The following is a 21,626-nucleotide window of genomic DNA, read 5'->3' on the forward strand; positions in this document are numbered from 1 at the left end:
ACCACCATAGCAACATTTTGTCCTTGTTGAACAAAATAATTTCCCTGAAACCATACAATTGATGTGCATGAAATTCTATCCATGTGTAGTGCATATATTCAGCAGCTTAATTTGTCAGTTTATATCTTAATACATTCTTTAATAATATTCTTGCTGAGGGACTGTAAAATATTACTTATGGTGAACTTTACCTGAAACTGCAAATCTCAACTTCTTCCTGCTATAAATATAATGTAACTTTAAAGATTTTCAGCCTGTCTAAAACACTATAACACACATAACACTATAGAATACCTGTAAAAATAGTTCATATTTTTACAGGTATGTTATAGTGTTTTCGACAGGCTGAAAATAAATTTTCATTCATTAAATCAACACCGGATAATACGGCTTCGTTCTTAACAAAGCTTGCTGTATTATCAGAGTTTGGAGTAACCTGGCCTAACAAAATTCTTTGTTTCACAACAAATATTATTTTTAAATACATTTAGTGGAATATTTACAACTTTTTGAGTTGAAAGGTTTTATCCTACTAAAAACGCTGTAGTTCAAATTGATGTAATCTATGAATCTATCAATGAACTCATGCTGATTCGCCTAAGCATCTGGGTTACGCAGTCGTTGTGTGGCTGCTGGGCTTTTAATCTGTCAATGTACAGAAATATGCTCACCAGTCATACGCTATCACTAGGGATGAAATAGTAAGCGCATCAGGATGGAACGAGAGCGAACATTGAAAAACAACAAACAATGATCAAGTTCATCGATTCTACTTCAGAAGTGTTTGTTAAGTAAATTGTTGGTAGTCTCAGTTGATTTATGATTAAATAATACATTGTGTCATTAATATATATTCAAATTGCAGGCATAATTCCTTTACAGCAAATAATACCAGCTGATAACAATCGTTGTGTCAAGATCATCAATCAAGGCAAACAACAAATAATATTCCTAGTGAAAATGTGTGTTTATGATGTTGTTGTTCAGCAGAATTAATTGTTAACAGTGATGCAATGCGGAGTGGATGACTTCATTTCAAGGAGTAATTCAGTTACAGGAGATGAACAGCAAACAAGAAACAAGGGAAGTGTCATTTCGCACGTTATTAAGAGCCCTTGTCAGAGATAAAGGAGTTGGCGATGTCGTTCTTGTTCCTGAGAGTGTTTGTTGAGTGAATATAGTAGCAGTGTATAAATGAACTTCCTTTAGAGCAGCTGCCCCGAGTGAATGGCGAGTGTGTTTAAAGTGTTTACTCGTGTAGCTCAAAGCTGATGCTTGTGGACGCCGCCAGCAGGTGTCGCAGACCCATGAAGGAGTCGCCTAGCTTCCCGGTCATCACATAGCCACATGACTACAGCCGTAGCTGCCAGCATGCAAGCAGCACTGTACGTTAGAGAGAAGCAGAAACAGCGAAGGAAGAAGTTGAGGCGTGGCCGCATCGAGTTGCCCAGCAACGTGGCAACTAAAGAGATCGCCCCATTCCCGCGGTACCCACCCGTTCGATGGGTAGGTCCACCAACACGCATCATCTCTCTCTCTTGCGCTGTCCTTTCTGTCTCTGTTCTGACATACACACTTCTGCAGGGCTCGTCGTACACCTATCTGTCAACCAACCAGAGTACTTTCTATCCACTGTACAATGAGGTATTAAGATATGAATAATGTTGAAGAACATACAGTAGATTTCGCAGAAATGTTATATTTTGAAAAGAAATTTATACAGCTGTAATAGTAAATGAGAAGCTCTCGTAATAGGTGAATTTATGCATTTCTACTGTCACTAGTTCATGTTTTTAAGGTATAGTATCTTAACAGGTATGAAATAAATTTCAATTTGGATCCGTACACTTATAAAGATAAGTATTGACTAAGTGTAACCAGTATACTAATTTTTCAATTTATATATTATCTTAACACGCAGCAGTATTCAACTGAAATCAGTCGTAGACACGCACATTTCTTCGGAAATCACTACAAAATGTTCCAAGTTCCTTCACATGTAGAATTAACACAATAGACACATTACTCCTCAAGTTGACGATGCTAACTTCACTCATATGTCATAATTATAATCTTAGCCTTCATATCAGTAGGGTATTTGTCAAGGATAACTCCACCTGAAGGCTACGTAAAAAGGAACGTATTTCCACAAAATTACTTCGCATAAGTAGACCTTATTATCGTCAAAGACATCTCTAACCAAAAGCCTGTGTCTGTTTTCATTAACTTCCTTTAAGCCCCGTATCCCTTTGAAGTAAATATTTAAACAAAGTGATACAATATATCTTATATCCAAATATGTATAACAAACTTAACGCCCTTAAGTGGCGATTGAAATACAAAGGAGATCTTAACTGTGGTAAAATTCGGATGAAAATTTAATTAGGATATCAAATAATGAAGCACATATCAGTAAACCGTCAGCATTTCTCGTTCTTACGGGTTCTTTATCGTTTATTTAAAGCCTTGAAGCACTTTAATTACATCGAAAAGTTTGTTTCAAAGTACTAAAAGACGTTTAAATCAATCACTAAAGCAAGTGAAGACCAGATTGTAATCAAATATTTTAATTAAATAGTTCAAATATATTTTATTTCCAAGTTATATACTGGTAATTCATTCTTCTAATCATTTCCTTAAAAGAATACGTCTTTAATCATTGACATCACTCCCTCTTAAATATAACAAGATCATGGTAACAAAAATCAGTATTAGGATGTGCGCTGTGATTATTAAATGCATCAATACTTTTCTTAAACCTTCAGACATGCGTACCACTTTCTTGTTTAATGATATATGATGATACACTCCTGAGTTCAATGGTTTTCATTAGACTGTTATTCTGGTCACCAGATTATGTTAATGTAGCCCTTCGTGACACCTTATTTTCTACCGACTCTTTTTCCACATAATTATTACAAGTTATATCTACGCCAGTATTTTTCTCAGTTCATATGTTGTTGTCCTTCTACTATACACTTATCTCTGGAAATAAGTAAGCATATTTCTCAATAGGTATCCTACCAAATTTTTCCCCTCATTTGGTAAATCATAAACGTTCCTTTCCTTTTCTTCTTTCAAGTTTCTAACTAGATTTATACACACTCTCTTCGTCAACAATCTATCCAACCGACCTTATCATGCTTCATTAATCTAGCATTCAAACAGTTATATGCATATCCTTAATCCATAAACATCCACTTTCACCTTCATACATCGAATAAACACTATATCTATGCTTTCTGTGAACTATTGCTTTTTTTTTTTTTACTGATACATTTCTCTTGCATGATCTAGTTTACGTCCTAACTACTCCTGTCAGAAGTTAGTTATTTTACTACGCAGCAGAGAAATTACAGCGGTTGAATACATTCTTAGTACGGAATAAATGACAAATTATTTTCATTTTAAAGTTACCTTAATAAGTACAGCTGTTCTAATGCCATTTAATGCTATGTGTAGTCTAAGTTCCAACAGGAGTCGATAGACTCCATCAGTGTAATCAAAGCACTCACAGAATTCAGACCGAGTATTTGTAAATTGGAACCACACCTCAAATCTATCTAAACAAGTATGTTACAATTGAATTATGATTAACAGAATTGTAGGTGTATAAACATTTCATGAGTCATGCGGACTGACTGCATTAGCTGGCAACAAAAGAGAGAGTACTCACAGGGTTGGCAGATAGGAGAACGGCGAGCCTAGCGACGTTTCAAGTGCGCTTGATGTGTCCCAGACCGCAGCAGTGTTGCTTTAACGACTACAACTGCAAATCTGCTGACCTATATCTTCATCTTCTCTATTCTCTGCAACTGACAATGACTTTCTTCTATCTCGCTCTGTTTTTCTTCCTGTAATTTCAAACATTTCAGACATTTTTTTAAAGTGCACTTTTCAATTGCTTTAACAATATTTTCTGTGTGTGATGTGATTGAACAATTATGACCTGAAAAACATGTTGTGAATATACAATACTCAGAACTGAAACTTATCGTGTTTGTTTTTAACAAAAGGATGTGGTATTCCCCGGAACAATTTATAATTATACAACAAATTGTTTGAAGGGAACACATTTATTGAAGCGGGCATTTTCTGACAATTAATTTGTTTACCGCTGACTAACCGAGCGTCACACGGACTTATATACCACTAAATTATCAAAATTCACACAAAATAATGCTTAATTTTACAAACATTCACTATTTCATGATGTTCTTGTTCTTATTCATTGAGTATATCTTTATTTCAATAACAGCAATAAACAAATGTTTCACTATAATCAATTCCTACAACAATATGTGACGATTATTGCTTCACACAGTGTCAGAAACAACAAAGAAAGGATTTCCATTACTTTATACAGAGAATCAATATTGTAGACACTCACGCGAACCAAATAAGTTGCTGCAGCTCTGAATAACACGTACCTGCCACACCTGTGTCTCAGCATTCATCTTCAAATGCTTCCTTTATGTCGTAAATACAAAGATATCTTGAACTTCACACTTATCAGATTCACAATAGCGCTTTAATATTATAAGGATATAGATTAAGTCACCTCACATACCACTATGCTTGCTTGTAATGTTAATGAGCATGGTTCTACTCACTTAAAGATTTGTGGCTAAACAAAAACAGCCGAACTTCGATACCGGGATTGGTCACGATAAACGAAACAATTTTTGTGAACTGTAGAAAATTGTACTTATCAAAGCAATGATTGTTACTTGAAAAAATTAATGACAAATTTAGCCTTGTGATATATTTACATTCATTCTGAATGCAGAAGTGTGCAAGGCTTGGTGAAAAAGAATATAAAATTGCTTCCCAGGCCAGCATTCCAAGTAGATATACCTTAAAATATTTAAATGGTTTATTAAATTCATAAATGAATAATGAATCGTTAACTTCGTTAATATACGAGGATTTTATTCAGAGATGAAATAGACAAACGACTTTAAAACAATTAGCCGACGCTCAAAGTCCTAAGTTAAATCATCTACAATAACATTTAGAAATACTTTTCTAGTTAATATTTCACTCCACAACCTACAAATTACTCATTAATTACTCAATTAGCCCATTTGAAATGTTATCAGATAGAAATGTATAAAATGTAGGAATGCAATTTGAATTAAATATTTCTCTTTCACCAATTGTTCATTACAAATTTCTGTACGAATAGCACATGTTCCAAATTTTTGTTTATGTTATAAATTGTCTTTCAATGACTGGAATTATTTTTAACTTTATACTGCCAATAATTATATAATAAAGTACGACTACTAATAAAAGAAACATTACAGTACCTACTTATTTTCTGTGCTTTATAAATTGTGCTCACCAAGCTGAGAATGTTTTCTTTTAATTCATATCTTTAACAAATTCATGCTAAAGAGAATGTTGCTATCCATTATGATCCCATACAGAAGTGCCAATAAAATTATAAAAACATTACGACCAGAGAAACTCTAAACCTATATGTACAAAATTCGAGAGCTCAGCACCAGTTTTAGATAATATAATAACCTGGGCTTGCCATTCAATCTACGCTCGAGACTTCTTTCATTAATCGCTCTGGTAGTCAATTGTCAATTGTAAATTAACACATAGGGTAGAAGAATATAAAACTAATCACATCACTTATTTAGAATACTGAAATGTATTAAATGAGTAGGTATGGTAATCACCTGGAAGATAAAGAAATTACAGTATTTGGTGATACACCCTGTAATCTTACGATAAGGGAAAAATGGGCATACATGTTTCGAGTGTCAAACAACTATCTTCATACTTCAAACAGATTTTTCACAACAAACTTCAACTGTACGTCGGTGAAAGCCAAAGCCACAGCACAGGCTTCTCTCCAACGCTCCAATATGATCGTAGTTCGACTTCAAGCCAATGCATGCGGGATACTTGAAAAATAGAAACCGCGTCCCAATGGCACGTAAAACTTAGTGTCTCGTGGATATTACAAAATACCAACACTCGTGTAAAACTACAAGCTTCATTGCTTTCCTTTTTCTTCTCTCTGGAGTATAAAGCGGTAGTGAAAGCGAGGTATTCACTCATCATCAGACGCAGAGGACATTAATTCAAGAATTACAGTTCTCAAAGAACTTTTTCATATTCTGGTTTAGTGTACTTTTTATTTTGCTTTGTGTACGTGCGTATATTTTATATTACGAAGAGTGTATACGAAAATAAACAACTTGCAGTCAGAGGAACAAAAGCAAGAGAAATACAATAAAAAACATGAAGCTGGTAATGTGGGATTTTGAACACAAAAAATTACCGTTCACTGTGTGGTGGGACTGTTTCATGTATAGCGACCACGGGTCCTGAGGCACGCTTAAACACGTCGAGGCGTACTCAGCACCAAAGGATCCAACTTGTTTTGGGGCAGATACCAGCTTCCATCTGTTGTTGAGTTTTAGTAGGAGGACTGGGACAGTGCTCTCTTCAGTTCATGTCTACGTGCTCAAGGCAGTTCATATCCACAGAATATGCTGGCTGTATGCCATGCGGCCCAAGGACCTGACTGATCACTCTGACTCGATAGACACGAACATTACCAACCACAAGTGTGAAACCCTCGCCCACATTGGCAGCAAATCCTATAACTACATGTTGGAGTACCTTGTATCTGTGTACCAGATCAGTCATGTTATCCTGGATAGGAATTAGAGGCGTACGTCAACCAAATATGATCGCACATCAAAACATGATGGAACCCTCTTGCTGATGATGGCGTTCCAGGATGAAGGGCTCGTTCCATCTCTAACTGGATCGTCTCCAAACTCTAATTGCCCTGTTGTATGGGCGAAAGCTTATGGTGACCGTATCAAAACTGAGCGTGCACTTCCACAGTTCCTTAAGTCATGGGCTATGAGTCATTGTCCACCTCACACGAGCTGTCCTGTTTAAGGTTTCCATGATACCATCCTCCATAGTGCAGACCATTTCGCACTGTCTAATCTGACACATTCATTCTTGTGGCCCTCCAAAAACTCTGGTGAACCGAGATGGTAGTAGAAGTGGTGCTGAAAGCAAAAGATGCCAATTCTTCTTGCGAGTTGTTTCGCGCGGGGGGTCCTATCGTTGTCGATCAGCAACCGTTTGTGACTCTCTGGAAGTTTTCTAATATCTAGAGAAATCACTCTGATTCACTCCAACATGTACGGCGACATTTATTTATAGACTTATCGCCATCCAACTTGCAACATTGTCACAATTCGAATGCGGTTACCTCAAACACCTGCTGTCTATATACAATTGACCTAAGAAGTGATCTTTTTAAACTGTCCAACGCAACTAATGCCTCTTGTTGGACGAATATCGAAATTTATCTGAGTTTAGCATCATTATGTGTCTCAGATATTGACCTACATTGCATAATGTAGACATGTTTCAGGTACCGTGGTATATATTGTGTAAAATCGTGATATGCAAAACATTTTTGAGCACGGTAGTTAGCTACAAAATAACTCGTCAAATTATTTATAATTATTAATAGTTTGTTTAGGAATGGGGTACGAAAATACATTTTACAGAGGTAAGGTGTTAGACCCAGGCTCAATTCCTGACCACTGCAAAGATTCTAAGACTGAATTGAGGAGTGGAGCGGTATTTACTCAGCCTAGTGAGTTCAACTAAACAGCGATCTGATTTTTGAGGGATAGCGTTCTCGGTCAAGTAATCAAACCAATACTACTGATGATGTCATCACACTGACCGCGTGCCACTCAAGTATCTGCAAGCTGGACAGCAGTCGTCTTAGCAGGCGAAGACCCTTAATGGGCAGCATATTCCACGAGTTTGTTTGATTTTAAGAAGGGAGTTAGTTACTGAGATACAAATTTTTAAATACGCTTTGAAGATTATCAAGCGCGGATTTCTGAAAAGCCCTAGACATTATACAGTAGAACCCCGGTAATCTGAATAATGCAAATCCAAAATTCCGTGCAAACTGAAAAGAAACACCGATAGAGGAAAACATACAATTCCACCTGCAATGTAAAAAAAAAGATTATCAGTAGTATTGTGCGTAAAGGTTATTTAAGCTAGCATTTAGTGGAATAGAGTTCAAATGTTATGCAGTACATTGTTAAATCCCATTTATGGCCAAATTATTTTTAGTTCAAAGATTCAAGATTTGTGCATAGTCATGCTCACTATGAACTGCTAATTACGTATATATGAACTAAAACTGCTACATTCAGTTAGGTCCAGTATAAACACATGGGTCATAAATGACCCACTAAGCACTTGCTTGAAAATGAGGTTGCTAGAATAGCTGGAATTATTTACCAGTAAACACATTGTTTTTACAAACATACATTTTATATAGCTCTAAAATGAACATTTTTACGTCAATAATGGTTATTGTTCCCTTTCACAAGAAGAATGTTTTGTTGGCAGAGCACTTAACTACATTAGATCGCATAACCTGCACTGGAGTTAATTCCTCATGGTGAGTGACAAAAGAGGAACATTATACCTAGCACATGATTTCACTTCTTTAATATCACAAATGTGTACTCAACCCTTTACCCTTCCAGCCTTTGAAATGTGGCACCGGCTTGAGACATCACAGGGTCGCTGACTGGGTACTACCCACAGAGACATCTTCGAATATTATAAACTAACCTTAAATTAATTATGCGGGAAGGATAAAAGAGAAGAAAATAAAATAATTAAATAAAAAAATCTGAATGAGAACCTTTACGAATACAAATTTTATTGAAAGAATAAACTTTGGCAAAGCAAATACCTCTATACAAATCAATAAACTCTTCGGACCAAATATTGTTTATAACCTTTGTCAACTCCGACTAAAAGTATCAACATCATGACTCATAAATTTCAAATCTTCTTCCAAACACATTATTCAATTTCGATTACTATTTCCTCATCTTATTTACCAACTCTACTCCAGTACCTCCAATTTTAATTCAATTCCATTCCACTCATAGTTGGTTATCACCATATTTCAAATTTTCCAATAATAAAAAAATATTATAATAATTTACCATCATAACCTTCGTTAATTCGTCAGAGTGACCTTTGAAATGTTAATATACAACCAAACTTCTTCCATTCATTCTTTGAATAAACAAATTCGTATTTACTCTCCATACCTTCAAATTTACTTCATCACCATATTATAAACCTTGTAATTACAATTACTAATTATCAAATTATTTACTTGATTACAACCATCCATTCTGAAATGTATGAGGCTATGTAAATTCATTAAGCACAACATCCGCCGTGTAATTCATGAACTCATCATTTTAATTAATTAAATTCATTAAATTCATTATAATTCACTAATTTCGTGGTTATCATGTCATTATAGTTGTTACCTCTAAAATCATAAATTTATCCAATTACGTTTGTAAGATCTGGTAATTTAATCCAAATTTGATATATCATTAAATTATTCATCTCAAATTTTTATATAAAATAATCCCTATTATTATTTGAGTCCGAAACTATTTTACTTATTCTTTCTCAATACCATCCTCCACTCATATAAATGCTGATAATATGGAACGCACGCGCGAAATCAAAAGTAACCCTGACATAAATAAATTAAATTAATTCACCGATTCATTTAAAATTATAAATATCCCGCATATGCATAATCAGCTGTTTTATCATACACAAAACATATGCCTACCCTGTAGCAAGAAACCTACACAACAACAGTAAATGCACCTTAACCTACACTGATTCTACCAACAATGGGATAGAACCTCATTGTCACAAGTACAAACAACCACGTGAACTGAATTCAACATCGCAAGAAATATTACAACTGCAAATCAGAATTTGCATTGCTCACACACTGAAGAACATATAACATGAACAAACACAACATAATTCCAATCATATAGTTACAGGGAAAATCATTATTCACTGACTCGGCCGGGCATCGAACTCCGACCCTCAGTATGGCATCATTACAGTGACCTATCATTACACTCGCCACAATGATCTGTCACGAAGTCTATCTATCATTATTTAATTTAAATGTGCTGTCCTATGTTCCACAAAACAGAATTATCTTACGAATGACTGCAATATTTTTTTTACTTGTAAGACCCTACCACAGCTGCCAGGCACCCTCTAATACACAACACGCCGACCCGGTCTGCTACCTTATCTCACGCCCCGACTCATTTCATTAACACGGCATTTTAACTTGTCCGCACCCAATTAATATTCTCTCTCTCTCCACTCTAAATGAAGCCATGTGTTCCTCCACAATATCCTGCGTATTCTTGCTTTCTGTGCGAACAGTAACTAATTATATATAACACTCTCAATGCATCTTATTTGTTCCATATTTCACGTATATAATTCTGCATTTTCTCACTCAACATTATCAGGAACACGTATATCACTATGCCGATATTTATACATATATGGCGCTACACAATCTCATTGGTTCGACCCCTGCGGTTGGCATTTTGTGTCTTAGAGGCCCTACTTCAACACTAGCTAACTACATCTCGGATAAATTATAGGATGAAACTTATTCCCTACAGCACAATTTTCATTCACTGGTTAACAATACACGTTACTTACTGATGACATATATTTCCAAATCCCACTGTAATGTGCCGGAAAAACCAAGGTTCGAATCTTTGGTCAATAAAATTTTTCTTGACGAACTTTTCATGCGACATGCCAGGTTAATCTATCTACTCCCTTTGACTAATACCTTACTGATGCCTCCTAAATCACATTAAATATTCACACACACACACGCTAGTATTTATCAGAAGATCGCGCACTAAGGAAAACCATATTTCACACACGTAATAGAAGATCATTATTTACACACACATTATTTCCTCATTCGCGAAGACCATTTTCAACACACGCTATAATATCACAATATTTACTCCCCCTAGACATCAGTATAAAATTACCTAAAAAACCTAACTATCCTTGCTACAGTACTTAAAGAGAAAATAAACGAATAATCATGCATTAATTTATTTACATGTTAACAGCTAATCATGCACATGCCAGATATAATGAATCAGGGTACTTATCGATTCGGCGACGCTCCATACTCAGCTCCACGGCCTCATGGTTTCAGGTCGGCCCCATGATGTACTTAAGCCATCATACAGGCGGCCTCAGCACCTGAACCGATACCATTCTTCATAACCATGGTCTTCATTCTTGTGGCTTTAATGAATTCACACGACTTCACTTCTTAATACACAAAATACATATAAAAAACAGATATAATTAAATTATTCTAGCACATAAACACTTATTTACACTGGTAGTGAATACTTTGTCTCTGCTCTTTTCCGCGAGTTTACCACGTGGCACTGCAAAGCGTCCTTGCATCGATCTCGCTCCGGTCCTATTTTTCAGTTAATATTGTAAAAATCGCCTTCTTGAGTTTAACCAGATTTTGGTTGTTATTGAATTGAATACATAGTCTATCGGACCCGTAGTATCCTATCGACAACTAGTTAGTGGACTAGGAAATGCTCCAGATTAGGGTTCCTCGTGAACCACATACGCGTTACGTCCGACACGTTCAAATTTCCGTAGCAGAGTGAGTCTTCTGAGCGGCACGCGTCCTCTTCATGCACGCCAGCTCCTGGATAGGGAGCTCGGGGAACCCCATCAACAATGATGTAACATCCCGTCACGTATGCCTGCAATTATTTATTCCAATAAATTATTGCAAATATGCCGTCTTTAATTATTGTTCTCAAAATAGTTTAATATTGTTTTCACATTATCCCCTGGTGGATTTAATTATTTTTGGAGGTCATTTGTACGGCACCCATCTTTAATTTACCCCCATCATTCCAAAACTTGCTATGCTGCTATTCGCTGCCTGAAAGTGTTGCCAACTTAAAACTGGTGACCTTGATCACACACCTCACGGAATATTCCAGTACTTCCCATTTCATCATCAAATGACCCTGACACGTGGAACTTATCTTTAAACCTGGGCAAGCGAAATGGCGCCACACATCCGGCCTATAATGAAACTGTGGTTCATTCCCTTATATGCCATCTTTAATTTATAATATCTTAAAGACAATGCTATGAGCCAATTGGGCTCAGTACAGAGTTGCTTGGTATCTTCTCAGAAGAACTGATGGCCATCTAGATAATTTTCGTAGAGTTCGTGAGTATCTTCTAGGATGAAACTGTTTTTTATCACTTCCTACATCACTAAATCTGCTGGAATTTGAAACTAGGCAAGAATTTTTACGTCAGGATCTGCACAGTCTTCATCACAGCAATCTGAATATATTTCATCTTATGGCACTCTTATAGAAATACTGATTTCGGAGTCTGGTATGTCTGAGGGACTGGCTATTTCAAGTTCATCTAGAATTTCTGCTACCATTTGGCGATTTACTCTGCTATTAAATTCAGACAAATTAGTAAACTAATGTATACGTTCATTATCACCACTCATTAAAAAAGTATAAGGGAATGGTAGTTCTCGGGGAACTTCCCAGCGGATCGTTTTCGATCCAAACGATGTACTAATGAAAATACTGGAGATTCTAAGTTCTGTACACGACTAACGAGTATTTCACCTGTGCTACTCAAGTTTTAGCAATACGGCAAAGTCGTAAATGTTAACGGGCAGTATAAGTAATTTTGCTTAAATTCTCTTCAGAGCAGACAGCTGACAATACATGTATGAAGTCCAAATCAAGAACGACAGTAACAATTAATTAAACAATCTCCTGAGTAATTATTGGAAAATCATTTTACAGTTCAATGAAACAATCTAGTTAGAGTTTACAAACTAACAGTTTGTTATAAGATAGCCAAATTTGATGGGTCAAAAACGACCCACGTCGGCATAAATGGGTAATTAAATTCTAGTATACTGTTACCGTAATAGCAGTCAAGCTATAAAATAGAAATGACAAATACTGTAAGCAATTTTGTTTAAATGCCGTAAGCAATTTTGCTTGTATTCTGTACTCTACATACAAAATACATGTACGTCATAAAAACTTCATTGCTGTAATTTACTGAATTTTGTAATGCACTGATTAACAATACTGTATTCTCCTCTTAATTTAGGAAACTGTTCGCATTTGTATGAAAACCCAATAACTTTCACTTAAACTAGAAAAATCCTGTATCTCCTGTCGTAAGGAACTAGCCCAGCTGCGTTAACTTGTGGCTGTAATACTGTAGTTGTAACTTCTATATATACAGTACTGTATATACATGATTACATGTTTATTTTCAGATAATCCGAACGTTTCCGAATCCAGTTAGTTCATATTATGGGGATTCAAGTATTTTAACTAAAACGAGGCAACACTGAAACTTATGAATCCTAAGCAAACCATGCTAGAGTTACATCGAAGTTCGGCTGTACAAGGAGCTTCTGCTCCCATAACACGAATGCCACCCTTCTTTACTGCGGTATATGATTTTAGTGTGAATGGTAATGCAAGATAACACTGCTCTAGACACCTTACACTCGTATAAAATTGAGGAAGCATGAGTGTTGGCAATTAGATCGTCGATCTTCATAAAATTGTAGTTCGTTACGTACCAAGCACCTCGCCCCGGGCTGTTCAATAAACAGGGAGTATTGTACCGAGGTCAAACACGCCCCCGCGCCATCTGTGTGATCGTTCTTCACTCTTTGTCAGGTTGTTGCTAACCACCACGACAGCGCCGTCTGTGACGCCATACAAATACATAACAAATATATATTCGGTGTAGAAATTGAGCATAATACACTAACTAAATAAGCAGGCGGTGGTGTATGAGTTTATAAATAACAGGCAAAAAGCTTACGACAAGGCAGGTGTCTACGGAAACAGTGACAAGGTGCACTAAAATACACCATGCTGAGGTTCTCCCAATCGGAAGTTTTAAATATGTATTCTTCTTGTAGTGGCGTCGCGGATGCAAATTGTGTCGCATATGTGGACTTGGCCCGGGTTTTTTTTGCTATTTATTTTTATTTAATTTTTTTTTTTTTTTTGCTAGGGGTTTTACGTCGCACCGACACAGATAGGTCTTATGGCGACGATGGGATAGAAACGGCCTAGGAGTTGGAAGGAAGCGGCATTGGCCTTAATTAAGGTACAGACCCAGCATTTTCCTGGTGTGAAAATGGGAAACCACGGAAAACCATCTTCAGGGCTGCCGATAGTAGGATTCGAACTTACTATCTCCCGGATGCAAGCTCACAGCCGCGCGCTTCTACGCGCACGGCCAACTCGCCCGGTTGCTATTTATTTTACGTCGCACTGACACAGATAGGTCTTATGGCGACGATAGGATAGGAAAAGTCTAGGAATGGGAAGGAAGCGGCCGTGGCCTTAATTAAGGTACAGCCCCAGCATTTGCCTGGTGTGAAAATGGGAAACCACGGAAAACCAAATTTAGGGTTGCCGACAGTGGGGTTCGAACCCACTATCTCCAGAATTCAAGCTCACAGCTGCGTACCCCGAACCGCACCGCCAACTCGCTCGGTGGGCCCTGTTTTACGGCCACTGCTCTTCACGACACCAATCCCATGTACAAGGATGCATTCACTATTGCGTGTTTCTGTGATGGCTGATAGTATGTTGAATTGGGTGTTAATGGGAAACATGACCGCAGATACTCAGTCCCCGAACCAGATGAATTAATCAGACCAGGATAAAAACCCTGATCCGGCCGGGACTTAAACTCGGGATCCTCACAAACGAAGGCCACGGTGCTGACTATTAAGCCAAGGAACGAGACGGAAATTTGATACACAAATGTAATATTACTAGAAACAACAGCATCTTCAAATCCCAGTAAAATGCTCTCCTGTCATATTCAAGACAACCAATATTTGTGACGTTGCATTGGTTAAACAGCCATCAGCGGATTAAAAGAACATTGTCCGACCTATGGTGCGAATTTCAATTACTTGATTCCGGACGAGATAGGCGATGTTTGAAAGAATGGCATTCTACATTATATCATGGCATGTTGAAGCTCTGGCGGTACACTTCACCTTCACCCAACAAAATTACTGCTTTACAGCCGTTTTTATTTCGAGTGATGTGATGAGGTACTCTTTCATGAAAAATACATATTAAAATTGGCGTCTGGTGCTACAAATATTTATTATATTTATTTATTTATTTATTTATTTATTTATTTATTTATTTATTTATTTATTTATTCATTCATGCATTCATTCAATGAGACTTTATAGAGTTTTCCTCTCATTTTAGACTCTAAAATTATAAGGAATGAACAAATCAAAACCAGGTTATATATATAATGTATGAAAAGAGGAACCGCAAACTTGGCCCTCAGCACAAAATAAATGAAACTATTAAATTACGGCAAATGGCAACTTGACAAATGATTCAAAGTAAAGAAACTGTTAAGAAGCCTGTCACTTAGGTTACGTAACAAGAGTAAACGAAAATAAGGCAACCTAATTAATAGTTGCAAGCTCACACCTGGTGTTGACCCATATCTTATCTGAATGAGTCAGCTTGTCTGGTATTACGATGTAGACTACAAGCCGACTCTATCAAAACATTACATTCCGCTGGGTGCACTCTCCTTCTTTCTGCTGTCCTTAAACTGTCATCTTTGCTGTTTTAATTCCGGACCGCCTGAGCACTTACATAATCACTTCTTGCATCTACAAAACATGCTAATCTCACTTTTCTTGAACATAATTTTTTCACTGCGCTTAAGAACTTATTCAAGTTCCCATCGTTGTTCCACTCGCAAGAATTTTTGTTCGTCTCACTGTCTGCACATCTCTTGCTGCTTGGCACTTAGAAACTTTATCCTGAACTTCTCTGTTTCAATGCAATCACCTACTAATTGTATGTCACCTCTCTTGTTCCTGCACAAAATACATTGTGAGTTTTCTTTCACCTAATCCAAACCTTGTTTTTATATAACCCCAAGAGTCACCATATTAATCCCCCTTTCCACCTTCTATCCCCATATCTTATATTTATCTTGGAGACTTGGAACATCTTATAAAAACTAAGCGAAGCTCTGTTCCTGCATTCTTCTATCAGTCTTTGAATTTGTATATCCTTGATTCTTGCTGTCAGAGCTATCTGGCTACTACTCCCTTTACTCTTTCATATCACAAACCAAATATAACCCATTCCCACACTCTCGACATATGTTTTAAATTTAGACAACCAATTCTCGGCATACATACCTTTCACTTGCTGTTTGTAAGCTTCCTGTAGCACTAAGCCATCCTCTCATCGTTTCAATCACATCCAGTAGTTCAGCACCCTTCTAACGCATTCTCCGCTTAATAACAACGCCCCCACATTTGCTGTACACTGAGGTAATCTCATAATTATCTTACTAAATTTGTACATAATTTGATTTAAGATATCCCTTGTTTCTAGTCCCCATAATTCTGCCCCATATAATAATCTGCTTAGTACTGACGTCTTTTACACTAATCTTAATATCTCATAATTTATCCCCGGGAATTTGTCACTAAGATTTTAACCATAGATAGTGCTGCAACCTCTCTCCACTTTGCTCTCTTAATATGATCTTCCCATCCTCCTCTTCTATTTAACAGCACTCCTAGATATTCTAACGTATCTACTTCGTCTCTGCTCTCTCCTTGTATCAATCATTTCCCTTCATTTTCCTCTTCCTATCTTACGTATAATTAGCACTTTGATTGATTACTGTTAATTTTTAGTGTCCATTTCCTTGTGAACTCCGACAACTCCTTCAAATTCTTTGTAATCCTCCTTCTTTAAAAGCCATTAGAATGACATCATCTGCGAATATCAATGATGGGATCTCTGGATTGAGTTTGTGTACTACCAGCACTGCCCATTTTTCTCCTCCATGCCCTTCCAGAATGTCATTAATGAATAGTAAAATAACAACGGCAAAAGTTTGCATCCTTGTTTTAACCCAATCTTGCATTCTATCGGCCTACTAATTAAATTCCCTTCTAGCTTAATACAATAATATACATTTCGGTATATCGCCTCAATCGCCCGTATCATCTTCCTTGAGACTCCCCAACCTACCTAATTTTTCTATAGGCACTTTTCCACTCACCGTATCAAAAGCTTTTTCAAAATCTATAGCCGCAAGGTGCACACAGCCTCTTTCCGTACTTAAGTATTTTTCTATTATCATCTTTACTGTCATAATGTTATCTGTTGTCCTCCTTCCCTTTCGAAATCCAGCCTGAAACATTGAAATTATCGAATACTCTTCCGCACAAACCCTTAACCTATTTGCTAAAACCCCTGTGTAAATTTTACTCAACGAGTCTAGTAGCGTTATTCCTCGGCAGTTACACGGCAGGTTTCTGTTCCCTTTCTTTTTGTAAATTGGGCAAATAATCCCTCATTCCCACTCTTTAGGTATTTTACCACTATTGAAGATCGTGTTACTTTTACTACTCTCTCCCCATCTGTCTGTATTTGCTTATTTCCTTCCAAAATACATTATTTATACCATTCCTTCCCCCCGCCGAGCTACCTATAAGTTTACCTATCACATCCTGTACTTCCTCTGTTGAGATATCTTTATCGAGTTCATCTATACTAACTTCCATATTTTTCTATGCACCCCTTATCCCATCCCCAAACACCCATTTGTCCTTCTCACATAATAAACCACTGAAGTATATCACCCACTGGTCATAATCAATCCTTGCTTTGTCATGCCTTTTCCCTCCTTTATTAATCTTGTTTATTCTTTCTCAGACTCTCTCCGCTTGGTTTAACCTGCATTCTACTGGGCGAGTTGGCCGTGCGGTTTGAGGCACGCGGCTGTGAGCTTGCATCCGGGAGATAGTGGGTACGAATCTCACTTTCGGCAGCCATGAAGATGGTTTTCCGTGGTTTCCCATTTTCACACCAGGAAAATGCTGGGGCTGTACCTTAATTAAGGCCACGGCCGCTTCCGTCCTACTCCTAGGCCTTTCCTCTCCCATTGTCGCCATAAGACCTATCTGTGTCGGTGCGACGTAAAGCCGCTAGCAAAGAAAATGTAGTTTCCATACCGTCGCAGCCATCTCATCTAACCTGCATTCGCTATTAATTAACTCCGTTTGTTCCATTGTCCACAGCTTCTTCCTCTCGACAATTTTACTTTTGTACTCCTTCCTTAGTCTACAAAAAGTTTCTCTTTATTTATTCCCCCCACTCATTCCATAATCTTTTAAAGTCTTCATCACTAAACTCCTTAACACCTCGCATTTCTTAGTATACCATCCTACCCCCTCTCATTTTTCTTCTCTTGCCTTTCTCTATCCATGAAACCCTCCTTATTGGATATTCAATTAGTTCCAAGGCTCTATAGATATTATTTTCTTACGAAGCTACTTCCCATCCACATCTGATTAACTGTTGCGCATTTCCCGTAAGGTCTTCTAGTTCTCTTTTTGTATTCTCCGACCATTCTCTAAAATCCTCTTCTTATTTCCCTCCCTTCTTTACCCTACACTTCTTTCTATCCTCACCCCTACCGGCGCATGGTTCGATTCCACCCAATCTTCAAACTTTATCCTTTTGATTTTTCCTAAGATATCTTCCGAACACATTACTAAGTCAATAACACTTCCCCTTGCGCTGTAATATATGTCAGTTTACCTTCTAGATCCCCTCCCAAAAAACATTTCAAATATAGAATTTTCCTGCCTCACAAAATTCCAGGAGCTTTCCCCCATAGCTGTTTCTTTCCTTACCTTTACTTATTCTTTCTACCCTTAAGCCCGTCTCATCTTTTTTGCTAAACATTGGGCATTGTTCATCTATTCTGGCATTCCAACCACCAAGTAATAATATTACGTCTTCTTCAAACTTCCCACTAATAATAATGGTTTCTAATAGTAACTTCTAAAAAACTATCATTAGTATTTGGAGATCCCTTGGGGTGACGGTAAGCACAAGCCACACATACCTTTTTCTCTCATCCCTTCTCCTTCCCTATATTAACTCTTAACCAAATCACTTCATCCAACTTGTTCTCAATATCCTCTACTAATTCGCTGATCTCTTCTTTATTTAACACCACTATTCCTCCGGGCGTCCGCCCCTTATTATACTGTTTCATTTTTGGCTTGTACTTACCTGTAACCCCCCCCCCCCCCAAGTTATCTCTTTTCCTCTTTCTATCCAAGTCTCCAAGAGTGCCACAATGTCAAAACTTTCCAACACATTTGTCACCTCTATATTACCTACTTTACTTAATAAGCCTTCAATATTTACAAAGCCTACCTTCCAATCTAGTTATAACTTACCCTCTCTTCTCCATTCCCTTCTTTATTTTTACTTCTCGTTACAATCACCCTCTCTCCTTCTAACTCCATTCCTTCATATTTTGATATTTTATGGCGTTCTTTCCTGTTTTTTTCCTCTGTACCTTTATTGTTCTTACCCCAAAGATCTTTTAGACTCCTACTTCTCCCTTTCAACATAGTGTCTTTCTCATTCTTATAATCACTCGACCCACCACTTGCAATATTATGCCCATGTACCCTGAACTCTGTATTTGATTTTTCTTGAGCATCACTTTCCACCCCCACCTCCTGAATCCTTGTGTTTAGCCCCACACTGCACTGAACACTAACTTGTCCCTTCGTTGGATTCAGTCGTTACCTCAACACCTTGCTCCTCTTGATCTGCAACCTGCCTTCCATCTTGCCTTGAACCCAGGTCCTCTTCCTTCTTGAATTTCTCTTCCATAACTTTCAATTCTGCTAGCGTCCAGATTCGCCTCAATTTTCTGTTGGATACGATGAACTGTTGCCCACTTAAATACGCCTACAACCCCTGAGATCTGGCTTTCCCTTGATGTCTCTTCAATATTCTCAAATTCTTGTTCCTTTCTCTTCCCATGTCTCTCTTAACCCAGATTGTTTTCCCTTGTAAGTTGCTCGCATGTCGTGATGTATATCCGTCATGAGCATAGATAACAACTTGACTTTTAATGGACTGTGCCCCTTTACTTTACCTACCCTTTCAACGTCATCTACTGTATGTCCATTTCGCTAAAATTAATTTTGATTTTATTTTGGATAACGTCCACCACTTTGTATAATATCTTTCTTCTGTATCCCTTCTTCCTCCACCCCGTATATGTATAAACATTTCTTCATCCTTTCTTGGCTGTTGACTATTGTCTCTATTTTCAATTTAAACACCTCCTCTTCCAGATTTTTAACGCCTGAATTTCTTTCTCATTACTTCCTACCTTTGTCTCAACCTCCACCTTATTATTTTTAATCCATTCTCTCAGATCACCGTGCTCCTTGGTCTGAGTTTGCATCATCTCCATTAACTTCTTACTACTTCTTTCACCACCTCCCGAATCTTCTCCAAGTCTTCCCAACTCATATTTCCGCTGGCGTTTGGGCTGGGGTTCAATTCCACCCCCTCACAGACAGGATACAGTACATACAGTAGTGAAACAATAAACATACCTCCGTTAACACCTTTGGAAAAAAATCCGTTAGTCTCTTCTGTTTGTTACGGTTAACCTTTCCTCCCTTCACGTTAAAACTTCTCGTTAATACCACACAGACGAGACTGCGGGAGTTGCTTTCGTACGTGACCAGTAATTAATTCACTCCAGAGAAACAGGGAGGCTTCGCCAATTTTCCAATCACTCGAAGTTGTAGTTTTTCGGTTCCCAGCATCACCGTAACCCTTTCTTTACTTGTTAACTGTTCCTCATAAACCACAAATGCCTATCGTGTAGTTAATATCGCACAAAATTCGAGTTTCAGGGTATGTTTTTTGCTTCAAGGGAGGAAATGTTTGCTTCGAGAAATCGAGAAATTTGTGTAACCGAGTTTCGAATAATGGAGGAATAAATACACGTGAAGAATAGGACAAACGGTCGAGAAATTTAAGTTACTTCGAGATACTCAAAATTCGAGTAATGGAAGTTCGAGATATCGAGGTTCGACTGTATATTATAAATCATACGCTTTTTAAGACTAGTGTCTCTTCGATACCCGTAGGTTTCAAAAATACGTGTTTTAGACTGAACACTTGCTGCTCTACTCCAGTGTTGCGATGCCACACAGCGTCACTGGACTGGAAAGGGTTAAATCAGCCTTCGGATCTGCCTGTTCGTTGCTAGATGGCAACTTTAAAACCTTATCAAATCGTAACGTACAATTTCCTTACACTTCCTTACTTCCACACCACTTAAGTGTCCCTTACTAACACATTTTAATTTTAATTATGAAATGTTTTATGCTTTTTCACCTAAGCTTTAAGCAAAACAGCTGATGATGATTGCTAAGCAATCGAAACATGTACTGTAAGTTTTTAATGACATAAAATTTAGCCGAAGGCTAAATAATAAAAAGTATCGATCAGGTGGAACCTTTTACTTAATTGTTATTTATTCAATTGTCCCTTTCATGTATTTCGTGTAGCTTATTTAATCACTTCTTAATACATTCATTTCGAGAAGCACGGTATTTTTACACAACAATTAGTAAAGCGGAATTCAAATAACAATTTCTAAAATATACGTACCTTAAAATATGTATAGAAAATTATTGAAAATGTTCCTAATATATTTCACCAATTATAACATTAAATTATATTCGAAAAATTATTTTC

The 21,626-nt window shown here is 37.3% G+C and overlaps 1 protein-coding gene across 1 annotated transcript in view; it reads left to right on the forward strand.

Moving 5' to 3' along the window:
• The first annotated feature begins 1,371 nt into the window (after window positions 1-1,371).
• LOC136864471 (uncharacterized) overlaps window positions 1,372-21,626 on the forward strand; it is a 290,340-nt gene continuing 270,085 nt past the window's right edge. Inside the window, exon 1 of the mRNA XM_067141493.2 lies at window positions 1,372-1,506. Within this exon, the coding sequence (XP_066997594.1) occupies window positions 1,372-1,506 (135 nt within the window). The remainder of the gene's footprint in view (window positions 1,507-21,626) is intronic.

This window comes from Anabrus simplex, chromosome 1 (genome assembly GCF_040414725.1).
Source record: "Anabrus simplex isolate iqAnaSimp1 chromosome 1, ASM4041472v1, whole genome shotgun sequence".
NCBI classification, from domain to species: Eukaryota; Metazoa; Arthropoda; class Insecta; order Orthoptera; family Tettigoniidae; genus Anabrus; species Anabrus simplex.